At 41.6% G+C, this 26054-nt stretch overlaps 1 protein-coding gene across 6 annotated transcripts in view; it reads right to left on the minus strand.

Moving 5' to 3' along the window:
• Window positions 1-829: 829 nt before the first annotated feature.
• The window catches only part of GLRA2 (glycine receptor alpha 2), a 135357-nt gene continuing 110132 nt past the window's right edge, over window positions 830-26054 (minus strand). For all 6 annotated transcript variants that reach the window (XM_069770355.1, XM_069770356.1, XM_069770354.1 and 3 more), the window contains one exon: window positions 830-2344. In XM_069770355.1, coding sequence (XP_069626456.1) covers window positions 2066-2344 — 279 coding nt within the window. In that variant the 3' untranslated portion in view covers window positions 830-2065. The remainder of the gene's footprint in view (window positions 2345-26054) is intronic.

Raw genomic sequence — 26054 nt, forward strand, 5'->3', positions numbered from 1 at the left:
AATCTACGTAACTGTTTGGGAATCAGGCTTGTGAAGATCTCTAGATTCCCTCCCCGGTCCTGGGAGAGGAACAAAGCCTGGTAGTTACAGCCAGCTGTGTGGAGAGGGATGAGGACACACAGACACACACAGATGGACCCCCCACCCCAACACAGCCTTGCCAGGCTCTGGTACCTGCATCCACAACCTCTCGCCAGAAGCTGGTCCAGGACTCAAAGTGGAGTCAGACATGCTGCAGGTACAGTATGTCTCTGTACCATATCTCACTACAGGAGGCGGAAAAAACGTCTATGCCAGGCAGGTTCAGGGTGTGTATTTTGGCCTCTCGAGGGAAGGGCAGAGAACTGGATGCAATTTAATCTGCTTTTAAACTATTGGTCATTATGTCGTCTACATGAGGCTCCTGACACAGGCCATCTCAGCATGTCCTTCAGCTCACCAAAGTGATGAAGCTGTAAGAAAGTCAGGAGAAAGTTTAGGGTACCCCCAAGCCGGGCACAGCACGTGCGAAGCTGAGGTGTGCTTCTTGCCGTGCATGGATGTGGTGGGCAGGGAGCGGCGTGCCTCCTCCCCCAGGGCCTGCCTTCACAAATATAAATGTTCTGCAAATGTTCCTGTCATATGCTGGCCACATTTCTGAGACAGTCCTTGACATACTCCCAGGGGCTGCAACAGCACCTTTGCTGTAGGATAGATAGCAAAATTTGGCGTGCTAAGCCAGGTCAGCAGAAGGTTGCTTTTCACCCTCTTTCTGCTGACAGAGTGGTGGAAGAGCTGGGACCTGGCGCAAACAGCCCTGCTGCTGCAAATGAAGAAAAGAGGGAAGAAATGTTAGTACCACATTTAGCTTTATTGAAATTGAACAAATACCTTTTTTTAATAAACCCTTTTACAGCAAGTGTAAAATTTTAATGTTTGATTCATCTTATGTTACAGGTTGTCTTCTTCTGTGTAAGCAAAAATACCATCTTTTTTTTTTTTTTTTTTAATTTTCTACTTTAAAACATGTAGCAAGGATTTGAATAACGCAGATCCGGCACCAAAAGGTAACAGGTTCTGAAAATCACAGTACAGTTTTAAAATTCTTAGGTTAATTAATGATATTTAAAATGATAGCCACTTTGAGTAAAGATATAAATTGGAGGTCTGTAAACAAGTTGTGTTTACCTATAGAGCTATTGATTGCAGCTACAATGAGAGCAGTAATAGAAACTCAATGCTAAACTGAGCTACACCTTTGAGGAAACAAGTTCTTACTAAGTAGTGTGGTACAGGGTAGCACAATAGGTAAAATACAGTTTGGCACCTCAAGTTGCATGTAAAATCAGCAGAAATAAAATGAAGTAAGTGCACTGTCTTCCAACAAAAATGAACCGGGCAGTTTCACTGGTTTTGGAGTGTCAACTATCAAATAAATCACACGACACACAAGTTCAACTCCAAAATTACAATTCTAGTAAAGCAAGATAATATTAAAATGCACACCCACAAGGATAATAAAGTATAAATTTTTTTTTTCTGTTTTTTTTTCCCTCTCCCCTATCAGTAGAAATAATTTACAACCCACAAAAGGACTCCTTGGTGAAACCGCTAACTACAGACATGGTCATGGAATGTAGCTCAGTAGACTTGTTTCAAATAGAAAGGCAACATTATCCTGAAAAAGTTTGGTCCTCTTATAACTCACTGTACTGTAGCCACCACAGTCTCTTGGTAGATGTTTTAGGAGAATTGCTTGTTTTCTGATTCTCTTTTGTTTTGAAAGATAATATCTTGGTGATAAAGCTGGGTAAAATTTGGCCCCATTTACAGATGCCTTATCAATGCTGAATCTGGAAGAACAACACTGAGAGTACATGGGGGAACCCTCATTGTCTGGTCTCACGGCATATTTTTTCATGCAATCACTTTTCCTTCTATACTTCTTTTCCTCTTTGTTCATTTTTTCTTCAGTGTCCTGGGGGGGGGGGGGAAGAAACCCTTAGTCCAAATGACAGAAAGACATTTCACTGTTTATTTACATGTGGATCACTTTGGCTAAGAAGTCCTGGCAAACCAGAGTTGCCTATTTCTTGTGAATGTCCTCATGCCGTATAATTTTGTATGTAATCCAGTAAAAGATGTTGAAAATGAGGAAGGCGAGTGGGAATGCAGCACGGGATATTGTATCAATCCTTTTTGCACGGTCAACAAACTTCTTTTTGATGGAATCTGAATCCTTTGGTGGTGCCGGAGGTGGATTGGGTGGAGTTGCCTTGACTGCTGTGCCATCTTTGACTTGGAGGCAGTGACCCATGCCATAGCCACTGAAATTGAATCGACTGTCACGAGCAACTTCATCTTCCTGGAGGATAAAGAAGACAAATAAGACACACAATCACCTGTCTATCAAGCACGCCATATACTTGAGTAGTTGAGGTGCACCCCTCTAAAGCATCTAAGCAAATTAGCTGGTTAAGCTGTGATACAAAGTCCACGTTTCAAAGACAAGCAAGCAAAACTCACACAAAAATACATGGAAATTAGGTGATTGCCAGTGTCTGTGAATCAGAGCTTTAATTTTTCTAGCTATGGCTAAATCAAGTACCCTAAGCAGCAAGCTGTATCCCAACCCCATAGGGAAGATATCTGACTCCACAGGTTTCTCTTCGCTATCGGGCTTGCTGTGGGGAGGAAACATGGTCATGGTGGTAGCAGAGAGTCTGTTCCAGCCAGGTTGAACTGAATGACCCGGAGATCCAGGGGCTCAAGCTCACGGCAATGTGTATCCAGCTAACCACAGCCTCACACCTCCGTCTCTGACCTACGAAACAAGGATAGATCATGGTCCCTCCTTGCTTACAGGAGCACTCTGACAATCAGTACTTCAAAGTACACTGGGCACTTGGATTTAGTGGTAACTGGGACTTAGGTGCAATAGCGTGAGCTAATATAGCACCATCTTGCAGAAATCCATTCTCTCTTGTCTGAGTGGATACTATTTGTTTTTGGAGAGGTGAGTAACTACCACTGAACTTTGTCACCATGATAACTGTGTGATGAAAGGTTTGTGACTGTGCTGGTAAATTCTCACTGCCGTTTCTCCTGTCTGATAGCACAATAATACACAAGTTAACAGTTACTGGCAGCCCTCCATGAAGGATTCAAAACCAACATACAAGCAGCTCTATTCTTTTTCATTCCAGCAGGGATGAATTGTAGGTCCAGCAGCTTGACCTAGTTAAAGACCTTCGACCGACTAATACTTCATTGTTGACTTAAAATGACTGCTTCTTGGGCTCACAGGGAGCCCACTCCCTCAGAAGGAGTACTCCCCCGTATCTCTCACTAAACGACAGCCTTCTGATCTTAACAGAGAATTGGAGACTGCAAAGAAAAAAACATCACAGCAGCAAGATATTGAATAAGGAGTACATTTGCTGAACTTGGGGGTGGGGAGGGAGGATAATTTACACCTATTCAGGATGTAAATCACTGCTCCTTCACAGAAGAACCTCTTTCAATAATTGCATTTTTTCTCTCCCCAGCTCCAGCATTGGAATTGAATATATCACCACACTTGCTCTCCTTACCTTGCAGCTGACATGCAAACGTGAATAACAAGTAGCGTGATCCAAGGCTACCAAATAAGAAATAGTTGCTCTGACTGCTTATGACATTTAGTGCTTATGGAAGGAGAATAGGCAGCAAACAGTGCTTTGGAGCTCCTGTCACTTCAGCCTGAGGACTCTTCTACAGTGTACCTCTGAGCAGGTGGAAAACTGCGGTATTGCAAGGCTGTTTGAATACTTATCCAGACTTTATATCCCTTTCTTTTCAAAAGCTCACCATCATTAAGAAAAAGAAGCATGGTCCTCTCCTTTTCCAAGTTTATTTATTTACAGTTTGCAGTCCCTCTGTGAAAACTCTGAAATTCTGCTTGTCCTAGTGATTATAAATATGTAGAGTATTTTAAAGATGAACCCACTGAGACCTAAGTTCTGGATAGTCTTACAGGCAAGGCTTCTCTTGTATGACTTAATAACACCACAAAGTCCCCCAATAATACAGGGAGCTGCCTTCCTCACAACGCTTTCCCTTTTACTGAGTTTGAAGGATAAAATGCATGCCCAGGACACGAGGGGTGATTAAAAAGAGTAACAGATTTTCAGCAGCTGTGTTGCCATATGTACTTCATTCATTTTTTTAAAAAAATATTTTCTGTTACTCCTGAGGGATCTATGGGAGGAAAAAAAAAAAGGTACTAAGCTTAACGCAGGACTTGGAGAATCCCGACTTCCACTGTGTCCTGCTGGGTCGCAGCTTTGTTACATGGGGCTGAGCAATTCATCTTCAATGCCACAGCCCTGCTTTTGAGCTTACACTGTTGTAACTCAAGTGGGAAACCACCTGAGGTTAGGGACAGGGATGTTTAAATCACATTCTTTCAGGTCTTCAGCACCCAACCTTTATTTCCTGATGGGATTTAGAGCCCTGCTTCTCCCCCCAAGACAGTTGGCCATGCCACTTCTTTCTCTCAAAACTCAGAGAGAATTGTGCCCAGTCCCCATGCTAGGTTTTTGTTTAGAACTGCAGTAGATGCTGATTTAGCCTGGATACAAGAGGTACAGCATTCACCTGGGGTATGAGGAGCACATGCTCAGTTTCCTTCTCTGCTAGAGCAGATTTGAATCTCCTTCTCCCCAATAAATCTCTGGATCAGTTTGTTACCTGTTCTCCCAACATGGAGCTGTTTGCTGGTTGCAAAAAAGCGTGTGTTTGCGTGGCTTTTTTTCAACCTTTATCAGAAAAACTTTTTTCAAAGACTAAATAATTAATTAAGAGAACGGCACTGTGTTTCTACTCGCCACTTGTTTCTATGTTTGCTATTACACTCTTACAAAAACTTAGCTCTAGAGACACCTAAGCTGTGGCTGTTGCCATTATCTAAGTGCCACTGGAAGCAAGCAAATCCGCAGCCCTTACAGCCTCACCTCCAGCCCTGGAGGTGCTGCAGATCCGTAACCACCGTGTGATTTTTCAGCAGTGAAATCCCCCAGGAGCCAAAAGGGCTTTGCAGTCTGGCACCCACTTGCCCTCTGAGCGCTGCCAGCATCTGCAGTCTCACAGGCAGGATCCAACCCCATCAGAGCTCTCCCACCTCAGCAGACATCACCTGAAAGACCTCAGGCTGGTGAGGTCTCTGCCCTTTCCTATGAAGCTGGCCAGTGAAAGTGTTGAAAATTAACAACGAAACCCTGCAGAGATCAAGACCCACATGTCTGTCCTAGGACGATACTTTTCCCATGAGACTGCAGAGTTGGGCTTGTGTCCTACTGGCCCCCTGAGCCCTTAAACTGCTTCCACCCAAAATGAAACAGCAGGGACAGAAAGACTTCCTCCCTGCTGCTGAAGGAGGCTGGGGGTCAACCCAAGTGCTGGAACTTCATTGCCCACGCTGCTTGTGGGTGAGCTTACTCTGGCGTGGACCACGTCAACAAGCTCTCCTCCAGATGAAGCTGCTCCACTGGGGAATAATGCTACACACTGCGGTCATGAGCCATGTGGTGACAGCTGGCCTCAGGAGCAATAAAATCCCCAATGTGATTTACTTTAGCAGTACGGATGTAGTTAAAAAAACTGTCTCCAAAAGACCATAATCTCATGGCAAAACTACAGTTCGACATTTCAGATTATCTTCCAACATTCTTTTATATATAAAGGATTTTGGGGAATAGTCACAGAGAAAGAAACCTAAATTTATATCCTTTAACAAAGAGAACCCTTTTTTTTCATGTTTCAAAATGTGAGATGAAGAACTGGCCTCAAGTGCCTCGAGTTCCTTAATACAGTGGATATGTGTTCCTTTAACCTAGAGGCTTGGTAAACTACTGGGCAACCTACCTAGGGTACCTTCTGGTGGGGTTGCAGAGATACTCTTCATTCTCAAGGTCATACTCAGTTCATACCATCTGATATACCCTCCCATGGAGACTCATCCAAAGACAGTCTTCAACCTGTGCTGTTCACCAGCTTAGTCACCGGTAAAATAGTCCAAATGACTCTGCAAACATCTCTATCATTATTTTAATCAGATTACACATAAAACTTACTCATTTTAAACCAGACAGGATCTTACTTGCTTAAATCCCAGGCTATTTATGTTTTTACCGATGCTAAAACCAAAATCAAAGAGCAGCTGGAAGCCACTGGACATCAACTGGAGTGGCAGAATCCACTGCCATCGAAGTCATTAACTTTATCCTTCTAAAGCGATGTGAAGTTAGTCTTCCATAATATGTAGTCATAACTCAATCTGTCCTCTATAAAGACATAGGGAAAAGGGTCACCAGCTAGGATGAGAAACAGAAAAGAAATAAATCGCAAGATGAAAGCATTCTTTTGCTGGTTTCGTCTCAGATGTTCACACTCCTGAGTATTTTAGAAGAACTGTCCTTTGAAAACCAATTACATTTCCTGAGATTTGGGCAAATGCTTTCTACAGATGTTTTTTCAACAGCATAGGTTTATGTGTATTATCTTATTGTGTCATAACGAACATGCTTAAGTGTTGGCTTTAAACAATTTTCATCAGACAAGAATTACTTTTTTTTCCTCAATTTTTAATTTCATGATAACTCATCTCAATTTAAATTTTATTAGTTTATTCATTTTCTGTGCTTTACAAAGTAATGGCATTAGATTCTCTTGACTTAGCTTTACAGTAGGCAACATGTAAATCAGGGGGGTTATATTTCTGACATGGTTTTCTTACTTCATCTTCCATCTTTGTAAAGCTTTTATTCCTATTCCATCAGGTCTGGAATGTAATTCATACTACCAGCTTCACACCAAAGCAATCAGGAATGGGAAAAACACTTTAGAAAATCTAGTCCATTCAATGCCTTGCATGCACAGCTTTCTGTACAATGCATTCTGAAGTGCTTTGTCCTGACCACTTTTAAATGCTTATTGTCAGCATTGACTCAGTTTTAACAATGAGGAAAGTGAGAGAGAGGCTGGCTTCAAACAGTGTATTTAATTTACTCTCTGATGTGATTTATTTGTTTAATTTTGCTACTCTTTTTCCAACATATGGTGGGCAAACGATTTAAAAGACTATCTGGTTTAATTAAATTTCAAGGACATAGGAGATTAATTTTAGGTATAGGGTAGAGAACATCAGAGAAATTTTCCTTTTGGCATTTATAAGCATGACGTTAGAAACCCACAATAAATTCAGACTTGAATGCAAAATGGAATCAGTAGGAATTAGACAACAAAATAGCTTTGGAGACTTAATTCCTAAATCATCTTTATGATTTTGAGACACCTCCCATCTCTCAGTACTTTACACAATTCACAGTGTGGTTTTGCAAAGCCAGTCATGCTCACATGGTTTCTGTTCTCAGTAGTCACAGAGTATGGGGATGAAGGTAGTTCAGCTGAGAAGCATGTTTCGACTTTCGAATTCTCTTTGGTTGCCCACAGAAGGCTCTTACAAAGCTAAATTGTCAGGAGACAAGAGGGAAGGTCCTTTCATAGATGAACTGTTTAAAAGGCAGTAATGGAGTTTAGGAGTAAAAGACTGATTTCACAACTGAGGGATTCACTGGAGGGAATCCCCAAGAATCTCTATGAGAACGAGTAACAAGGAAGAGATTTATAAATGAGCTGGGACAGTTTCCCAAGGGAAGGTACACAGGTGAAACAGGCTATTAAAAGTGGAAAAATCTAAGCCAGGCTTTCCTGAAGGATTTCTAAATGCTGACTGCCTAAGTAACAAAATGGCAGTAAATGAAATTCAGGGTTGGTAAGTGCAAGGTAAAGCACATTGCAAAAGATAAGCCTAATTACGCATAGACAGTAATGGGCTAAAAATTGGTTCTGTCCCGGACGGGAGTTTGGGGAATTACCTCGTAGATGATTCTGACAACATTAGTCCTCTGCTAAGCAGCAGTCAGGCAACGGGCAAACGAGACAGAAAACATCATTCTGCCACTTTATCCACTGACAGTGTGATCGGTTTTTGAACACAAGGAGCATTTCTGGTCACTCAAACTCAGTAAAGACATAACAGAATTACATAAAATAAAAGAGGAGCAGCAAGGATGATAAACGACTTTTTCTGCATGAGGAGAAACAAAGTAGATGAGATCTCTTCATCTTAGAAAAGCTGTGTTTGTGGGAGGATATCACAGAGATCATAAAATCATGGTGAAAATTAATAAATGGAAGAAAAATTAGTAGATTATGTTTTGGGGATAACAAAAGTAGCAAAGTTGGGTTTTTTTCAATGCAGGAAATAGGATAAAACACAGTAACACCATGAAGGATAAAGGGAGAATTTATTTTTTAAAAGAAAGTTTCTTTCATTTACGTGTGTAAACCATTGTGTGAAAACATTTCAGACAATGAAAATGGCAAAATGGCACAGATTCATAGGTCCATGTGCAGCTTAGTTGATGCCAGAGTGTACTCTGTGACATTTTCAGAAGACAGAAAAGTCCTTCTAGGTTTGTCTTGGAGCTTTTAAATACAATTTGTCTCAATATCCATGCCTGACCACTGCTGGAGAAAGGATCCTGGGAGAGAGGCCACTCCTTCTCACCAAAAATGGCATGTCCTATGGGAATTCAGGTTTTCCACCTCTTGATAATATGCTGTGAGCTGGAGCCAATGTTGAAATGTCTTACATTTCCCCTAGTTTTTTATACTTTGAGTGTCATGTTTTTCTTTTCACATAGTTCTGCCTTGAGACTAAATCCTGCTGATACAGAAAGAGATGACTCTTATATAGCAAATCTATGTGTTCCAGTTTCTTAGATGGGCGTGAAAGGGAAGAGGGAGCAAGCTCTGGTGGCATTTGGTAATAAAGAGGTCACTAACAAACTTGTCTTGTTTGTTCCACCCTGAAGAGAGAGCTCTGGATCTCAGCTCACCTATACCAGATGCCATTCCCACTCGTCCTTAATGCAGGCTTCACAGGAGCAGAAGGCAATGTAAAATTGTCACTTTTTCACCTCAATCCTGCCCAAAGTATAGATCGAACACTTCCCAGAATTTGGCCTAAGTATTGTTTTTCCTAAATATTCACCAAGATGTTTCATCAAAACCACAAGCAGTCTCTGACTGATCCTGCTGCGTGATGCTGCTCCCTCAGGACCCACCATTCTGTGTGTGACAGTGGCGTTCACCGCTTTTCTACCTCTCTTAACACCGATTTTCCTGATCACTAATGTTTGGGGTTTTTTCTCATTTGGACACTCATGCCTTATAAAATCTAAGTAAAACAGACCTTGTATTATAAACAGCACTGACATTTTAATTAACAGCAAAGAAATTGGTCATTGTTGTCTTCGGTAAGGGTTTCCAATGGACAAATTCAGGTTTGGTTTAGAAAGCTGTGTTTAATAATACCTCCTATCTCCAAGAAAGAGCAGAAGAATCTCTGAAACATAAGTGATTTACTTACTTGGTCTGTAAGAACAGCAAGTGAACTGTTGTTAATACAATAATGAAATGGTAGTTAATGTGGCTTCGCCCTCTTCAAGTAGGAATTGAACATTATCCAACTGAAAGAGTAACATAATTTAAACATGTTGTGGAGCAAAAATATTTTCCTGGTTTGAAATATCTTTAAGTGGAATCTAAATTTTTCAAGGTTTATTTTAATAATGAAGATTATACAGTCAGTAAGGGTGATCAGTTTGTTAAAAAGAAAAAAAATCTCCCTTTTTCGTTAGTAAAGCAAGGCTTCCTTCTCTCAATTTTGCAAATGCAGTTAATGTAAATTTCGTATTCAACTTCATGTTTTATATATAATGTAATTAATATTTTAATTTTGGGGAAGGGAGGGAGAACCAGAGGAACTGCTGTTTTGCAAAGCATCATAGATGTTATGATAGAGAGTTACAGCTCCTAAATAACAGCATATCTATTCCTGACACAGTGTCTTGGTTTCCCTTTGTTTTAAATGAAAGAAATGCCTTAAAATATTCAGACACAGTGATCTGTGAGCATCTTATAGACATAATTTGCCTGGATATTAAATCCTTTTGGGACAGTGAAGTCTGGACACTTGACTTCTCTTGGATAACTCTTCCGCCAGTCTGTCTGTGATGAAAGCAGAGGTTGTCTGGTTTATCAGTGGGAGTGGCACATTAGTCTGTTTTACATCAGACAAATACATGTTAATGACCTAGATTTGAAGGATAATCTGCTCTGACCAGAAATCTGTCAGATACAGGGCAACTAACTTCTGCTCATGCTGTCTGCATGCAAGGCTGAGCAAACTGCAAAGCTAATGTTAAAATATGTGGCGACTATTTCAGCTAGAACATGGAATAGTGGTTAATGGGCACATCAAAGCAAAACCATGTAAAGCAAGATTGTATGTGTTAAAGTTTTAGAAACTCAAAAACCTAAAACACTGAGGGAAACGTACCTTAAATTCACCTTTCCAGCTTTCTCTTGCTTTCTGCTGAACATCTGCCCCACAAGAGATGACACGGGGCACGAGCAGACTCTCTCACCTGCCTCCTGTTGGCACTGTTCAAGCCCCAGCCGCAGAATTCAGCACTTTCCTGCCCCAAAACCTGCTGCAGGGCCAACGCCACCACTAAGTGCCACCCCGGGACGAGGGGTCACGGTGTCCCCGGCTGTGCCACCGGCTTGGGGAAACGGCCACCGCAGCACGAGGGCACCGGAGCTCCTGGTCACCGAGCGGGATACCCCAGGGCTCGCCTCTGCAGGATTTTTCCCATTAGGTTCTCCGGTGCTTTTCTCCAAGCAGATTTAAATATTTTGGGGAAGATGGTTTTTATTGCACCTTTGGGAAATTTCTCACTGGCCTCTGCCTCGGCTGTAATCATCTTAGATGACTTTGTTAGAGCCCCCCTGTGCCCTGACCATGGCATCTCAGAGTACTTCATTTGTCAAACAGTCAAAAATAAGAAAAAAAAAAAGAAAAAGTGTATATGTGCACACAGGGCCCATAAATGGCACTCGTGATTTGATTCTTGCAGATCCCGCTCTCGAACAATGTATTGCTGGGCGCTTTTTGAGGGTTGGGGTTTGGTTCCCTCAGCTCCCCTGGTTTTCCACCCTGCGGCCGGCCAGGGACAGCGGACGCCATCCTCCCTGCCTGGGCCAGGGCCGGGGACGGAGCGCTGGGACCTGGGGCATCCGTGCCCTTGCTGAGCACTAGCTGTCTCCCACTCCGTGCTGGGAAAGGGAAGGGGAAGGAATAGGCTTTTTTCCTCTCTGTTGGTGGATTCTCTCCTTCAAGCCATTTGCTACAACAACACACAGAACAAACGCCAACAAACGCAGACGGAGATTACCAGAGCTTTCTCAGACATTCGCGCATTTAATTTATGCAAATACTGCACAAAACAAATTAAATATTGCAAATTATATTAATAATTTAAATTATGTCACTAAAAATAGTCAAGAATATCTGAATAACCTTAAAGTGTTCACATGCAAATTTTATGTTTCGTGGGCTTTTTTTTTTCCTGAGAAGACAAGCCAACTGATAAATAAACGCCTTCCTTTTCCAGTTATCAGTTCTTAATACTAGACTTCCAATAAATAATGTTTTGAGGTCACTTTTGTTATCTTCTATTACACAGATTATCCTTTCTGGTTTTGCATATCATTTAATTCTTGTTGTTAGCCAAGATCTCAATGTGGATTTCTCTAGCTGTTTTTACATAGTTCTGAAGCATGATTGGGTTAAACAAAGTATTTGCCAGCTATCTGCACTTCAAACTTGTTTCTAAAATTAAATTGTTGCATCTTAGAAACATCTTGACTGAATGTGTTAGAAATTTACTACACAAATAGACTTCTGTATTTTCATTTTGATTTGCTTCTATGAGGGTTGCTCTATAAAACTCTGATATTTATTCACAGCAAAATAAACATTCATCATGAGGTAAAAATCAATGGCACTCAATGCTACAGCAACTTGATAGAGCAATCTTTACACAGAATTGTTGGGGTTTTTTTTTCTCATCTGGTAAGTAATAAACCCACAAATCCTACAAGGTCATTGGAAGTATGCATACAACAGAAATGAAATAAGTTTTCATTTAAAATGGGTTTGACAGTTTTTCTTTTACTGTATTACACACACACACACACACACATGAATATACACACTCACACAGTCTGTATGCACCCACTCATGTAGGTATGTGTACATACATATACATGTGGGCATCTACTTAATTTAGTCATTTAATACCTTTTGTATTCCCTAAAGGTGTCTGTTAGTGGGAAGTCTACCTAGTGAGAAGTTTTGGCTTCCAGCTTAAGGTTAGGAGTTCTCTCCAGAGTGTTTATCAAACTGCAAACTCCATTTTGAATAACTTCTCAAAATGCTAACTTTTCTGCTAGCTTTTCCTCTTCAGATGGGAATGTGGTTCTAAGGAGCAGGGATACAGAACACATGGGCAAGGGTCATTAAACCTTCCAAATCCTCTCTGCCCATGAACAGGCTCTTTGGTGGGATGCTGGCACCTCTCCAGGAGGACCATCTGCCCAGGCCAGTAGCTAAGCAACAGATCACCTGGTGATGGACTTCTATTACTTGGCAAAACTGATTAAAGGACAACCTGAAACCATAGATTTAATAGTATGTAAGAAAAGTCAGTACTGAGAGGTACAGGCAGATGAAACACAGAAGCGTGGCTATAGCAGTGGAAGAGGTATTTTGGGGAGAGGATCTCAGACGCTCATCTGAACCCAAGTTTTGCTCAAGAATATCAGGGAAAATGGGAGAAGAAATGTCTGATTAATTTATCTAGAGGAGAGAGCGCAAGAATAACACCAAAAGAAAGAGCTGCTATGCCAGCATAGCATATGCTGTACATACATGTTGTATGTTTCATCTTTTATGTGTCCTGGAGTAATTCTAAATCAGTGTTTGCAGTGCTGGAGCTCTGGAGAAGCCTGTCCTTGGATATACTGAAGAGGTCAGGACTCACCTTGAGGGCCTACAACCACCTGACCTTGAGGTCCTACTTTTGTGAGGGAATAACACCTGGGAAAGGATCGTGTTCAGAAAATATGCCAATAAGCCAGAGAATGAAGCAGTGCAGGAGACCCCCCAGGAAAAGGGAGACCCCGCAGCACGGGTTTCTACTTCGCTGGACACCCAACAGCCTGGTGAGTACCAGGCGGGAGCACTCTACCAGGATCAGACAAGATGCTGGGTTTGGGGACAGCCTAAATACTGCACGATAGGATATCACACACACTGCGTGTTTATAACGAGTGGGCATTAACCTGATTTGTTTGTCCTCTGAGCTGGAAACATGAATGGCGTCTTAAAACCACTAATGTGAAACACAGGAAAACTGATTAAGGAAACGGTATTCTATAGCTACTTTTGGTCCTTTTGCTTCCCCGTCTCCTTCCTTCTGCACCTCTCTCTTCTCTTCTTGACTCCTTTTCTACTTTTTTCTACCACGTATTTTGCCTCACTAATTCCCAGTTCTGCTCTTGCCTACCTCCTCTTTGATGCTTTCATCCTCACTGATTCCCAAATATGCAACCTCCACCTTCTGCTTGCAAAATTCAGTTCCTTCCTGAACCCCTGTCCGCTCTTGCCCCTTTCTGCTCTTTGCAGCCAAATTCTCTTCCTCCAAAGAAAAGACAAAGCATAAAAGTAGAGCTCCACCTTGCCAAGACAACCTCTGAACTGAAAGGTGTTATTCTACCTTTCAAGAATAACCAGGAAATGGCTGATTTTTTAAAAATTAAAACCTTCCACTTTTGGATATCTGCAGAGCTCCTAATTGCTCAAAGAGTTTCCAGTACCACAAAGCATTTTGAAATGTATCGCTTCTCATTTGTACTACTGTTCATGACATACAGCGTGCCCTGTTGCTGGCACAGAAAGCTGAAGATTGTCGAGTGCATTGGCCCAGGGAGCAGTCTGTGCCTTTGTTCTGACCACCCAGAACATGCAACAGGAACCATTTGGAAAATGAACACAGTGAGTGCTGCAAAACCAGCAAGGGGGATTTCGTTTTTATTCTAAGTTTAAAGCTCAGCAAAAAGAGTCGTTTGTGCATAGTACATGTTGTTCTAGTCTACTGAAAACTGAGTAACGTGGTAGTATATGCAAATAGTAATAGATTAAAGATTTGGCATTCTCTGGAGTACTCCAATGACATGTCCAATCAAAGCAGTACCATCTGCTTTTCCTTATATGTGCTAAAATTATAACACTGTGCTAATTTCTGTATTAGTTTACACACCACCTTCAGGAAATTATACTTAACAGATAAGCAATATTTGGGCTTTGTGACTTATCTTTAGCAAACAGTTAGTAAATGTCTTTCCAATTACTCTCAGCTTTCTTCTTAGAGAAAGGAGTTTAGAAATCAATAACATTGATCATGTACTCTTTTTATCCCTGAAGGAATGGCAGTTACTTGCAATTCAAATGTTACTTCCCTAAGTTTTTCGCATGCTAGAATTTTGACAGACCAAAAGGAGAGCAGACTTTCACCTGGAGCTTGGACACCAGTAAAACACACGAAGCCTGGTATTGTACAGCTAAATTAAAATGAACCCCTTGTGTATGGAGTGGAAATTTTACCAGATTGCTAACTGCACCTCCTCTTGAGGTGGTGTTCAGTTTGACATTACAGAGAATACCACCTTACTGATCAACACCAAACCCACAAATCACATGGGTATGTTGTCCCTGTAATTGGGAAAGAAAACAAAAGTAATGGAAGAAGACCATGGAGCCTGCACAATATTGGCAATATCCTCTTCCTCATGCTTGCTCGCCGACACTCTGAGGCATGGGAAGACAGAAGACCAGGCAAGGAAAGGCTCCTTTCAATGGCCATCTGGGGCTTCTAGGGGTCCTTTGCCCTGTCAGCTTTGTGGCTGGATGGTTTACCGATGATCCCAGAGCTCATCTGCAGTGTCTCTGCATGACTCTGCATTGCCTGATTTCTCCCCATGGGATGAAAGGCCGAGTTATCCCTTCTTTGGGTCTGAGAGGAGCAGCACGAGACCCTTGAACCACCACCTGAGGGGACAGCTGTCTAGAGGATATTTTAAACGTGTTTGACACATTTAAATAGATGGTTTCAGCTTGCCAGTCTTGGAATGGCTCCTAAAATAAACGTCAATATAAAGAATAAGGCAATTTGTTTTGGATGATTAAGAGAATCTGGCTCATATATCCAGGGTGTGACAATTCCAATCACATCTTCGTTTCAATTTACAGGAAAGAAATAAACTAGGCTTCATTATTGTTCATACTGCTGGTGCTATATATTTGACATGATAATCTACAGTATTAGTCAGTAAATTGACTCGCTGGACTGCCCTTGATCATATGCTCCATTTTCCGCTCAGCAGGGCCCTCTCTAACAGCTATATATAACCAGGGACGAAAAAAAAAAAGAGACAGTTCTCTCTTAGATCATTATAAGATGATGTTGCGTTCAGTTTTCCTGTTGCTTCAAAGGTTATAAATGATGTGATCTTTTCGCCATCACAGATAATATATGGCTGCTGTTTGTCTGACTTGTCAACTCCTCACACAGAAATTCAATACTCCCTATTTGTCACATATTCATTTCAGATGGGTGTTCTCTTGCAGGGCCCAAAATGAAATAGTCACTGTATTCCTATCGCCAGTTTTCAAGTCTTGCTTTGTGTGGTCCTTCCTTGTCAAACCACAGTTGTCACGTTAGCAACCCACATGAGTACTTGCAGTAAACGTAAAATCTCCTGATCGTAATTAAAATTCCACATGCTTTTCTATTAAATAAAGAAAATCATCATGCATCTTAATCCGTAGCTCTGCTCTTCTGCCACTGTTTTTTAAATGTCTGATTACTGAGCTAATTGCTCAGGCAGGTTGTTTTTAGACTGCATCATGCATTTATGGGTTTTATATCACTGTCAAAATAAGTATTGGATTAATCCTGGCTCCTCATCTATGTGTTGAAAAATCCGTTTCCTCAGTCCAGACATAAGTTAAAAGTAGGAGTAACCTCTAAAAGGGGCTGTAGGGTGAAGGGCAGCTCTCAGTGCTAAGAAAGGATGAGAGCACAGACTCAGAAAGCAAACAGCTCAGTACGAGATTGGCACGAGTTACAAAACACAAACTTGGTAGCTGTATTTCAGCAGCATATCTGCAGCTGTAACCTGTGCTGCTGCAGAAGGAAGGGGAGCCAAAGCGCCTTAGGATAGAAAGAACGTATTGCTATTACTGTCCAGAATGGTAAATAATTGTTCAGAGACTTTTTTACTGACCTTTGTTCCAGGAGTACTTGCAAGTCAAGGAGAATTACAGGGTGTAAATCAGAAATACTCAACTGTGGGTCAGCACATCCACAGATATAATTCAGCTCACAGACTCCCTGAGGAACAGTCCCTCACAAATCTCTCTTAAACTCACTCCTGATATATTGGGCACATTACAGAAGAAACTGTTTAAGAGCACTGATTAATATTTTCAGCAACTGTAAATCTCCCAGCATATCGCCTGGTGCTGGCTCTCAAGGGCTTTTCTGGTCCTGTTCCCTGTCATCCTACGATTCTATGTTTGTTGTTTGAAGAACAGAATAGAAATCAATAACCATCCAGGCCAAACAGCTTTCTCTATGTTGTAATGCTTTAAACATGCAAAGAGGCTAAAGTTTAAGCCTCTTTGCTTTGAAGCTTCGAAAGCTGCGGACAGAAAAGATTCCCAGATTCATAGGAATTTGCTACTAGTTCCTAAGACATCTTCACTGTGATATGGAAGGCAAGAGGGGAGGACTTGAGGGATAAGAAAGGTTAAAATTCACATCCCACCATGGCATGCCGATTACCCTTCGGGCACCCCTGTACCCCTGGGGTACAGCGCTTTCGGAGTGCAGGAGCCTGCCTCAGGCTAAGGCAGCCCACAGCTCACACAAGAGATAAGGTGTGATATGCCCCCTAAAACACCTTTCTATCTCCCCTCAGATGAATAAGACCTCGCTGCAGGAGAACTAGGTTCTTGTTTCATAGCTGAAGGAGGTAAATATTTGACAGACTCATGAGAGGCAGGTTGAGCGGCAAGGAATGTATAGTGGTGACAGAAGAAAAGCGAGACTCTGAGAACACTGGCTGGGATGCCACACGCAATAAAACCATCTATTAGCGTCACGTGGGGTTCGAAAAATATTCAGGAAGTAACAGCTGTTAAGTTCAAACACAGCCTCTGATGAAAAAATATCTGTTGTCATGATATAAGTGTGGTATTCAGCCTCAGCTACACAAATACCCACAAGATAACTCGCCAAACAAAGAGAAAAGCAGTAACAGAACAAAGATGGGTGACAAAATCATCAGTCTTCATGCATCAAAAAACAAAATTCAAATAGATTATTTTTACAACAAAATAACACAATATAAGCCACAAGGGAAAGTGAACAAAGATCAAAGAGCAAATCAGAGACAGACAACACAAACAGGCATCCTCAGTGTCTAGAAGTAATAGAAGAACAGGAGCATACAGCACCAGAGCGTCTTAAAAGAGCTGTCACGTATTTGGGGAAAAACATCCTTTGTGCAAACTTGAAAAAAGAGTATTTACAGCTAGGGAGTAAGACAACATTTTCTGTGTCTGCAAAAAGCTACCATCTCTGGAGTTTTTATTACTTTTTCTTCACATGCGTGTTTGGTCCCTGTGAAAAAGTACAGTTTATATTACCACTGCATGAACATCCAGCACAGGTAACAGTAAGGGCAGAATAATAAAAGACCAACCCATTAGCAAAAAATACAGAACTGACTCCATCATAGTTCATGACAGACAAATCTAGGACATCTCCAAAATAAGGAACAAAATGGCAGTGCTCAAAAACATTTAAAAAAAGAACTGCAAAAGCTAGCTAATCGATTGCTTTTATGTAATATCTGAAGTCGATGTGAAGGTGAAGACTTGGAACAGTAGCACTGACTTAGTGTTTCATGGTTTTGGTTTTTTACATTACAGGAGCAAATAATCTTATTTTTCTCCATTGTTTTTGCTTCCTTGCTTGCATGGGCTAAAGACCACCAGAGCCCTCCCAACCACTATTTGAGAAATCTGAAATGGCAGGATGAAGCTGGCTTATGCTAAGTCCTTAAATATGCTAAATTTGTTCCTGCTTTTGTTCATGTAATTGTACAAACAGAAATACCTTGGATCAGGAAAGAAAACTAGCATAACTAGCTCTCTTCCTTTCTCTTTCAACCCTGCTCTCCTTGCAGGCACCGTCACTGAACTCCGTATTGCTTTGTTCATGACAGATACCAACTGAACCCTGCAAATATGCATTACAATGTGCAAAACCATTAGTCATCCTGTTTGCTTTCATTTAATACACAGCTTTGGTTATTTTTACTTCTTGATTAACCTCACACACGCTCTTCCTCCACTTCCAACACCCTTTTCACTCCCAACGTGAACTCCCGGTGGCTCCGGTGGCCATATGTACTCTTAGTCCCGCAAGTGCTGAGGAGCTAATGTGAACAACTTACAGCAAGTTCAAGAAAAGTGTTTTAATAATTCATAAATCACATTGAACTGACTGCTCTATCCATAAATAGTAAAGGCTACTCATCACAAAAATACCACCTCTGGCTTAGAAAGTCCTTGAGCTGCAAAGTCCTGGAGCCCAGGAGGATGCACCGAGGACGTGTTGTCCCAGAGAGCCTCCTGTGCTAGACAGAGCCCTGGCCTAACGAGACAGCCTTCTTGGGCTTTGTCATCTCCAGATCGAACTTCACGCAGCGGAGAGATGCAGCTGGTTGCTGAACAGCTGCCCTATGAACTTCAAAGCTCCACTGGCTATTTGACTGCTAGGTTTCCAGAGTGCCCAGAAGAAATGTTCCTACCAAGTCCCGTTGCCTTCTGACTATAATGCAGCGTGTTTAGCTTAAACAGGTGACAAGCTCATTGTGCCTAAGATGTAAACCTGAAAACAAGAATCTAAATCCAGTATTATACCTTTCTGTAGGCATTACTAAAACAATTGTTTACAAGCATTTTTTTTAAAAAAATCTATAATAAAGAGCTATTATTTCTGATAGGAATCCAGTTTTGTTGGGTCTGTGATAAGAAATTTGACTGTTGCTAGCTAGAAAGGTTAAGCTGAAAACAAATGCTACATGAAGAACACATTAACTAGGCTGAGGAGCCAAAAAACAGATTTTCAAACTGGGTGGGAAGAGCAACTAACCTTACGCTTCGTAGGAAAGGTTTGAAAAGTAATTAAAAAAAGCTACATAGAGCAATAATTTTGAAGCTAACAGATAAATCAAGAAACAACTAATCCTCTTTAGTTTTGCTAGGGAAATCATTACCAAAAATATCGGTGAGGCTACCTGGAGTGAGAAGCATGATACCCAAACATAAGAGGCTCAGAGAGAGAACTAGAATTAATAAATTCAGAAAAGCTGAAGCCCAGGCATGGCAGGACATGCCAGCATATGAGAGCCTGGGGGAAACTGGCAATTACTAGGTAGACAGGCACAAAAGAAATCCAGTGACCTGTGTGGGAAATACAGTGTAAAGCTAATGTAGGGAGAATAATATCTAAAATATGTTACACCTCCTCTGCTTTTCATCTTAGAGACACACACGTACACACATACATGCACAAATACCCAAGAGGGACCTGTCTGATGGAAGATTACCTGACATTATGGTCTAATAAGAAAACTGCAGTTGAAAAGCTGGATAATTTGTCACTGCTCCTCTGTAAAGGATGGGGCAAGGACTTGCAAAACTTGCAAGAAAGGTAATTGTCTTCTGCAAGAGCCACTGCAAGTTTATAGGAAATGCCTATATAATCTCTTGGTAAGGCTGGAAAACTATTGAGCAAGAGCACAAAGTGATTTTCAGAAGTATCCACCCATTGGTATAAATATCTGTGAACACAAGAACTTCCCCCAAATTTTGCATGGGAAGTCCCATGACAGTCTCAGGGTCACCAATCTTTCAAAGTTAGGACAGAGTACTTATGCAGTATAAGCACCCATGCTGCACATGCAATGAAACACATGGGACCAGACAAATACTTCTTAATTCACCTAACTAGGTATGTAATGGTGAAAAAGGGGGTATTAGGACCATGTACATCTTCCAGACAGAAGATGCCAAGGGGTCTAAAAGAGCATCCTGTGATGCACAAGTTCTCTCTATCTCACCAGCCTGTAGTGGCATTACACTTGATTAGACTTGCTATAATTTCCCTTGCCTGCCATGCTCAGCACATAAAAAGCCTACACGACAAAAATTCTGCAAATGGGGCAAATGAGGAGGCTTAGTTTCTGGTTCTACACTGTGTTTGCAAAACCTGAAGACTGTGAATGTGATAAAATCCTCTGGGTTTTGCATAAATATCTGTTGTACAGCTCTTTCTTGTCAATTTGACAAGAGAAACAAACCATATTAGAAAAGTGAGCCCTCCGTGGAAGTGAAAGAGAAAGCTGGCATAAGTTAACAGACAGCAGATAGATCAACTTCTTGGAAAGTTTGTGTTAGAGAGTATCAGGGCTGCTACATGCAGTCACCTGGAAGACTTTACATCCTGAAGAGGAAACACACAACTTGCCTTCCTAGAATGGCACACAGGATCTCACATTTGTGCAACTCAGACAATCTCTAATGAACAGGGTTTGTGATCTCCATTCTTAATTAGTTATTCTTTTGACAGGAGAAGATTACAGAGCACCTGAAGGCAAGTCTCTATCACCAGCAGGCTTAGCAGAAAAATGAATGAGTCAGTCACAGGCAGAGCACTTCCACATGACTAGCAGAAAGAGTTCTCTCAGAAAACTACATGGAGAATCACTTGAAGAGAGTGAGGTGAGGCATGAAAACAAAGGTGTCGTATCTCCTGGGAGTCTTGTCATGATATCACAGAGAAATTAAAACCCTGGCACTTTGGTAACATAACTTGCACTTATGCAAGTGGATTATAAATGTGTGTGTACAAATGTATATACAGTAGCTGTATGAGAAATTACATGCACAAGTTAGAAATTAAATTATTTGAAGAGCTATGCTATTGCTCAGAGAGATGTTACAGGCTCAGTGCAGAAATTCCCAGGTAGGATTCTGGACTTCCGTCACTTCATGTGATTTGGCAATGACGGCAGTCTTTTCTGACCTTTCCAATCTGTTTCTCCAGGAGCTAAAAACACTCTGGCACACTCAGTATGCCAGATGATAGACTCAACCAGCCACTGGAAAACTGAGCTTTCCAATAGTAAGTCCTTGATATTGATCCTGCTGCAGTAAAGAAGTGTCGTGTGGGAAAAGCCAGGGCTGTGCCAGCTCTGAGATGCCATGGGGAAAGTCCAGTCACAGGGAGTGGAAGTGGGTAAATTTTTAGTGACCTGTGGTTGGGCTTGGCAAGGAGTTTTCAGATGCTCCCAACTTGAAATGGGTCTTTGTGAGGACCCTGTGAAGACTCAGCAATAAGCACTCAGAATATGTGGAGTTTCAAGGTGTTTATTCCTTCCAGTGTAACTATCCCTAGCCCCCTCCTTATGTTGTAGCAAAGAAAATCTCCTTCCGCACCTATCCATCTACTCCTAGTTGGCCAATTGCTTCTTTTGTGCAAGGAAGATCAGTGTTATTACAAAAAAAAAAAAAAAAAAAAGAAAGAAAGAAACAAAATCAGGCCACAAGAGAAATATCCGAGTACGGATATCCATATTTACAGTAAATAGCATCTTGCTCTAGCAGTGGATCAAGTGAAATAAACATGTTTGATCATTAAATCAAACTAAGTATGTCAGAATCAGGCTCTGACTGATCAGTTTGCCATAAGCAATGGCTGTCAACTTGAACAGGAATAACTAAACAACGTTGTTTTCCCCCTGGAAAAAAAGATAGAGAAACAAATGGCTTCAACACCACTTTTTTAAAGGTACTATAGAAAGTGGATTTTACTGGAACCCATGAAGTTTTTCAGACCTTGAGACAGCGTGAGGTTTCAACAGTCTAGTTAATACAATTTGGGTTTGCACAATGTCATTTGGACAACATCATTACAGAATGCTTCACAATTAATTACATTCAAATAGCAGCTTCTATCCCCTGTGGAGAAAGGGATTAATTGGGTCAGATGTAAATATGCATTTCATGGATCCTACTGAACACTTGCCCATCTCACCAATTTACTATGTAATTTGGTACAACTGGTGTACTATGCTCTGGAGATGCACAGGGCGAACACAGTTCCCAGTTAGGGTAGAAATACACGGGTACAGCAGTGCTGGAATTCTCAGCCTGCGTTATGCTTGGCTTTAACTGCCTGACCCTTTCATTCTCTTGCAGAAATACTAATTTATATTTATTCATGCTGAAATACTCTGCTGTTGAAAATGAGGCTTGGGCCAGAACTCAGAACCGTGTCGTGATGGACCCCTGGCAACTCTTCTCCTCCCAGGTGTTTTCTCCCCTCCATGGGAAAGAGGACCTGACCACCACTGCAGTGGGAAACCCTGAAAACAGTAAAGGCAGGAAAACAGTAAAGATAAACTACCTACAGGGAAAGAACAAAGGAGCCAGCTTTGGGGCAAAGTTGTTTCCTTGACCCCTTGTGCACCCTAAATCTTGGGACTGCAATGGCTTTACACTCTCCTTCTGGAGTCTTGGATAGGGGCAGTTTAGGTTAAACATACTCGTCCTGAAGTCCCCTTTCTTCGTTTTTGATCATGAAATGCATATTAGCCAATTTTTTTCACTTTTTTCCATGAAATAAGGTGGGTCAGAACACATCCAGCAAAAGAATCACGATTTTCTAAAATACTCTGAAAAACAAAAGTTTGTGCCTGTGGCAGGTGGTTCTTGAAAAGCTACTTCTTGTTGCTTTAAAGCATCAAAAATAAGAACACTGTTTCCTGGCTCTTTCTAGCTTCCTCTGCCCTATTTTCAGTTTGTACTCTCCCCTAGGTACAATAAAATTGAGACATTTGCACCCAGCTGGAGAGTACCTTTCATGAGCTGGAAAACTGCAGAGTTCATTTCTGGCGTATTTCCTGCTGTTCATGAGTGACTACCAGGACAAACTTACTCGAGTGAAGTGCAAACTTCAGTCCCCAAGGCTTGTCAGTTCAGAGCTGATCCTTTCAGCCACTGCATGCTGGGTAGGTACAAGAGAGGACTCGGAGTTTCTAAAGCAAAGTAACGCTACCGAGCAAACAAAAAAACCTTCAGGTACTCCCTCTGGCTTTTCCAGTCCCACCTGTTGCAGGTCGTGCAGCATACAGTCATTTCATCATCCCAGATCTGAAAATTGTACTACTACTGTTCTGTAGCCCTTTTAAACTTAGTTTTAAAATGCTTATATCCTCTTCATATCTTATTTAACATTAAGGAGCAATTTGCTAAATTATTTGCATGCTGACCAACATGAGTCACGGTAATGCATCATGTCCTACTTGATGCTTTGGTGCTGTGTCTGATCCCTGTGGTTTGATTATCTGTCCCCTGCTCCCACAGAGTACTCTGTGTTGCACCGCTCTGATCGTTTCAGTGGATAAAAAGATTCACCATTCTGTAGCCTTACCAACTCCCCAGCAGTTCTCCACTTCTCTGGTTTCCACCGCCTCTAGACTAGGCATTTTTTCCCTGTCCTCAATTTTTTTTTTCCTCAGAACTATGAATTTTGTTCTCCTGATTTTGTTCTCCTGGCTTTGCCTCTACTCTGGTACCTGGATTCCATTACTTCAGCTTGCACACTTGTACTCTACCAGCTTTAATTAATGCTTAGATATTTTGGGACTTGATATTTGGAGGTCTTTCTCAGGAACTGGTATTACATGTTCCATAAATTAGTCTGCCTTTGATTACAGAATGTTTAATGTGCCTGAATTTTTATTTGGTTTTCAGAGTTCTATCACTTGAAATATAACTATCCTTCTTCTCTTCTGTTTCTTGGTTTGGGGTGAAAAATCCACCCCATATAGCCCATCATCTTATTGTGTCTGAGGCTGCAAAACACATGAAACACAGGTACTTGTTTTGAGGTTTTTTACCTTCCCTCCTCTAATAAGGGAGGGAAAAGCTTCCATTTCACTTTTTACAACAATTGTAAACAGGCCCTAATAATAACCAACTTCTGTCTTCCACTGGTTTTTTGTCTGTGTTTGCTTTTCACTGGAAAATCTGCATTTCCAGTAAGCTTAGTCTGTGCACCTGGACAGACTGCTCTTACTAGATTTTTTTTTTGATCTATTGCTTGGATACCACCCCCATGGCTGAACTGCTTCTTTTCCTACAGGTTACTCTTTATTTGGGGACTTCGGTCTCTTTAGACTTGTGCCTAGAGCTAGACTAAGGATTTATATCAAAATGTTTTCCTAGTTTGAGATGAAGCTTTTGTTTAAATGTTTAAACTCACTGCAGTAAGTCCATTTAATAAACAATAAAGATGCTTTGACTGATGTTAACTAGGGCCATTCCTAGCCTATTCATGCTCACAATAAAAAGACAGACAAGGACATTCAGACGAAGTCATAAGGTGACACGGCAACATGTTGAAATGTATTGTGTCTATTATTTAACTGGTTCTTTGCAAGCTAAATGATCCTTTTTGTGTATTTATCTTCCACTGGATTTTTTCTGCGCAGTTACATTAAAGTGCTAATGCAATTGCCCTGGAGAAATAAAAATAACCACAATATCTTGAGGGTGTTTATCTATAGCAGCAGCTACGTGCTCTTTAATCCATTAAGTAAGCAAGATGCAAGAGAGAAAGCCATTCAGACTCAGATTCCTATTTTTCACAATGAAACTTGTAAGCTTGAGCTCGCTCGGCGAGTACCAAAAGCAGCTCAACAAAAGGGGCTTTCCTTGAGCACTTCCATTATTCACATGATGCATCACCTTACATAATGCAAAGCGTGCACGTCATGCCACTGAGTGCAGTGCACACGGATGCTAGTGGGCAACTATTTCCACCGGGGACGGTAGTACCAAGTGTTTTAAAGGCAAAGTCAGGCTGAAGGCACTGATTTTTTTCAATGGGAAGGTCTAGAAAATCTTAGAAAATTGTTTGGAGGGTGTGATGGAGGGATTTCGATATGATTAGAATGGCAGAGATGGCCTTTGAAAATTGGTGTTAACGCATACCTCTTTTCCTTTTTGAAGATGGAAATACTGTATTATCTTGACAGCTGCAGTGACTTTGGGTACTTGGGGTACCCACCTCACCACCTCTCTGGTTTCAGCTGGGGTAGAGTTAATTTTCTTCCTAGTAGCTGGTGTAGTGCTGTGTTTTGGATTTAGGATGAGTGTGTTGGTAACACACTGATGTTTTAGTTGTTGCTGAGCAGCGCTTACACTAAGTCAAGGACTTTTCAGCTTCTCATACTGCCCAGTCAGCAAGGAGGCTGGGGGGGACAAGAAGCTGGGAGGGGACACAGCCGAGACAGCCAACCCAAACTGGCCAAAGGGATACCCCAGACCACGTTATGTCATGCTGAACAATAAAACTGGGGGGTTGGTGGGGGGGGTGGCCCACTGCTTGGGTACTGGCTGGGCATCAGTCAGCAGGTGGTGAGCAATTGCGTTGCGCATCACTTGTTTTGTATATTCTGTTATCATTACTATTATTGTTTTCCCTTCCTTTTCTCTCCTGTTAAACTGTCTTTATCTCAACCCACAAGTTTTAACCCATAAGTTTCCGATTCTCTCCCCCGTCCCAGTGAGGGGAGCGAGCGAACGGCTGTGGGGTGTTTAGCTGCCTGCTGGGTTAAACCACACGACCACCGGCAGCTCCATCCAGAGGCCAGCAGTTCTCTGGAGCACTTGACCAGGTGCTGCCATCTTTGCTTAGTGGAGTTATCCTTTGCTGCTGTAATCACTTAGTCTCAGTCCCAGCTCTTTCATTTGAAAACACCATTTGTGCCTCCCTTTGCTAATGTGCATGCATGTGAACCCCCTTGGCTGCAGCATTGTTATTTTTATTGCTCTGTGTTCCCTGCACATGGGATTAAAGTCTGTCACAGCCTCCAGCTGCACAGTATTTCGTTCAAGCTATAAAGTATTGCTTTTAACA

Source organism: Haliaeetus albicilla, chromosome 25 (genome assembly GCF_947461875.1).
Source record: "Haliaeetus albicilla chromosome 25, bHalAlb1.1, whole genome shotgun sequence".
Taxonomy (NCBI): Eukaryota; Metazoa; Chordata; class Aves; order Accipitriformes; family Accipitridae; genus Haliaeetus; species Haliaeetus albicilla.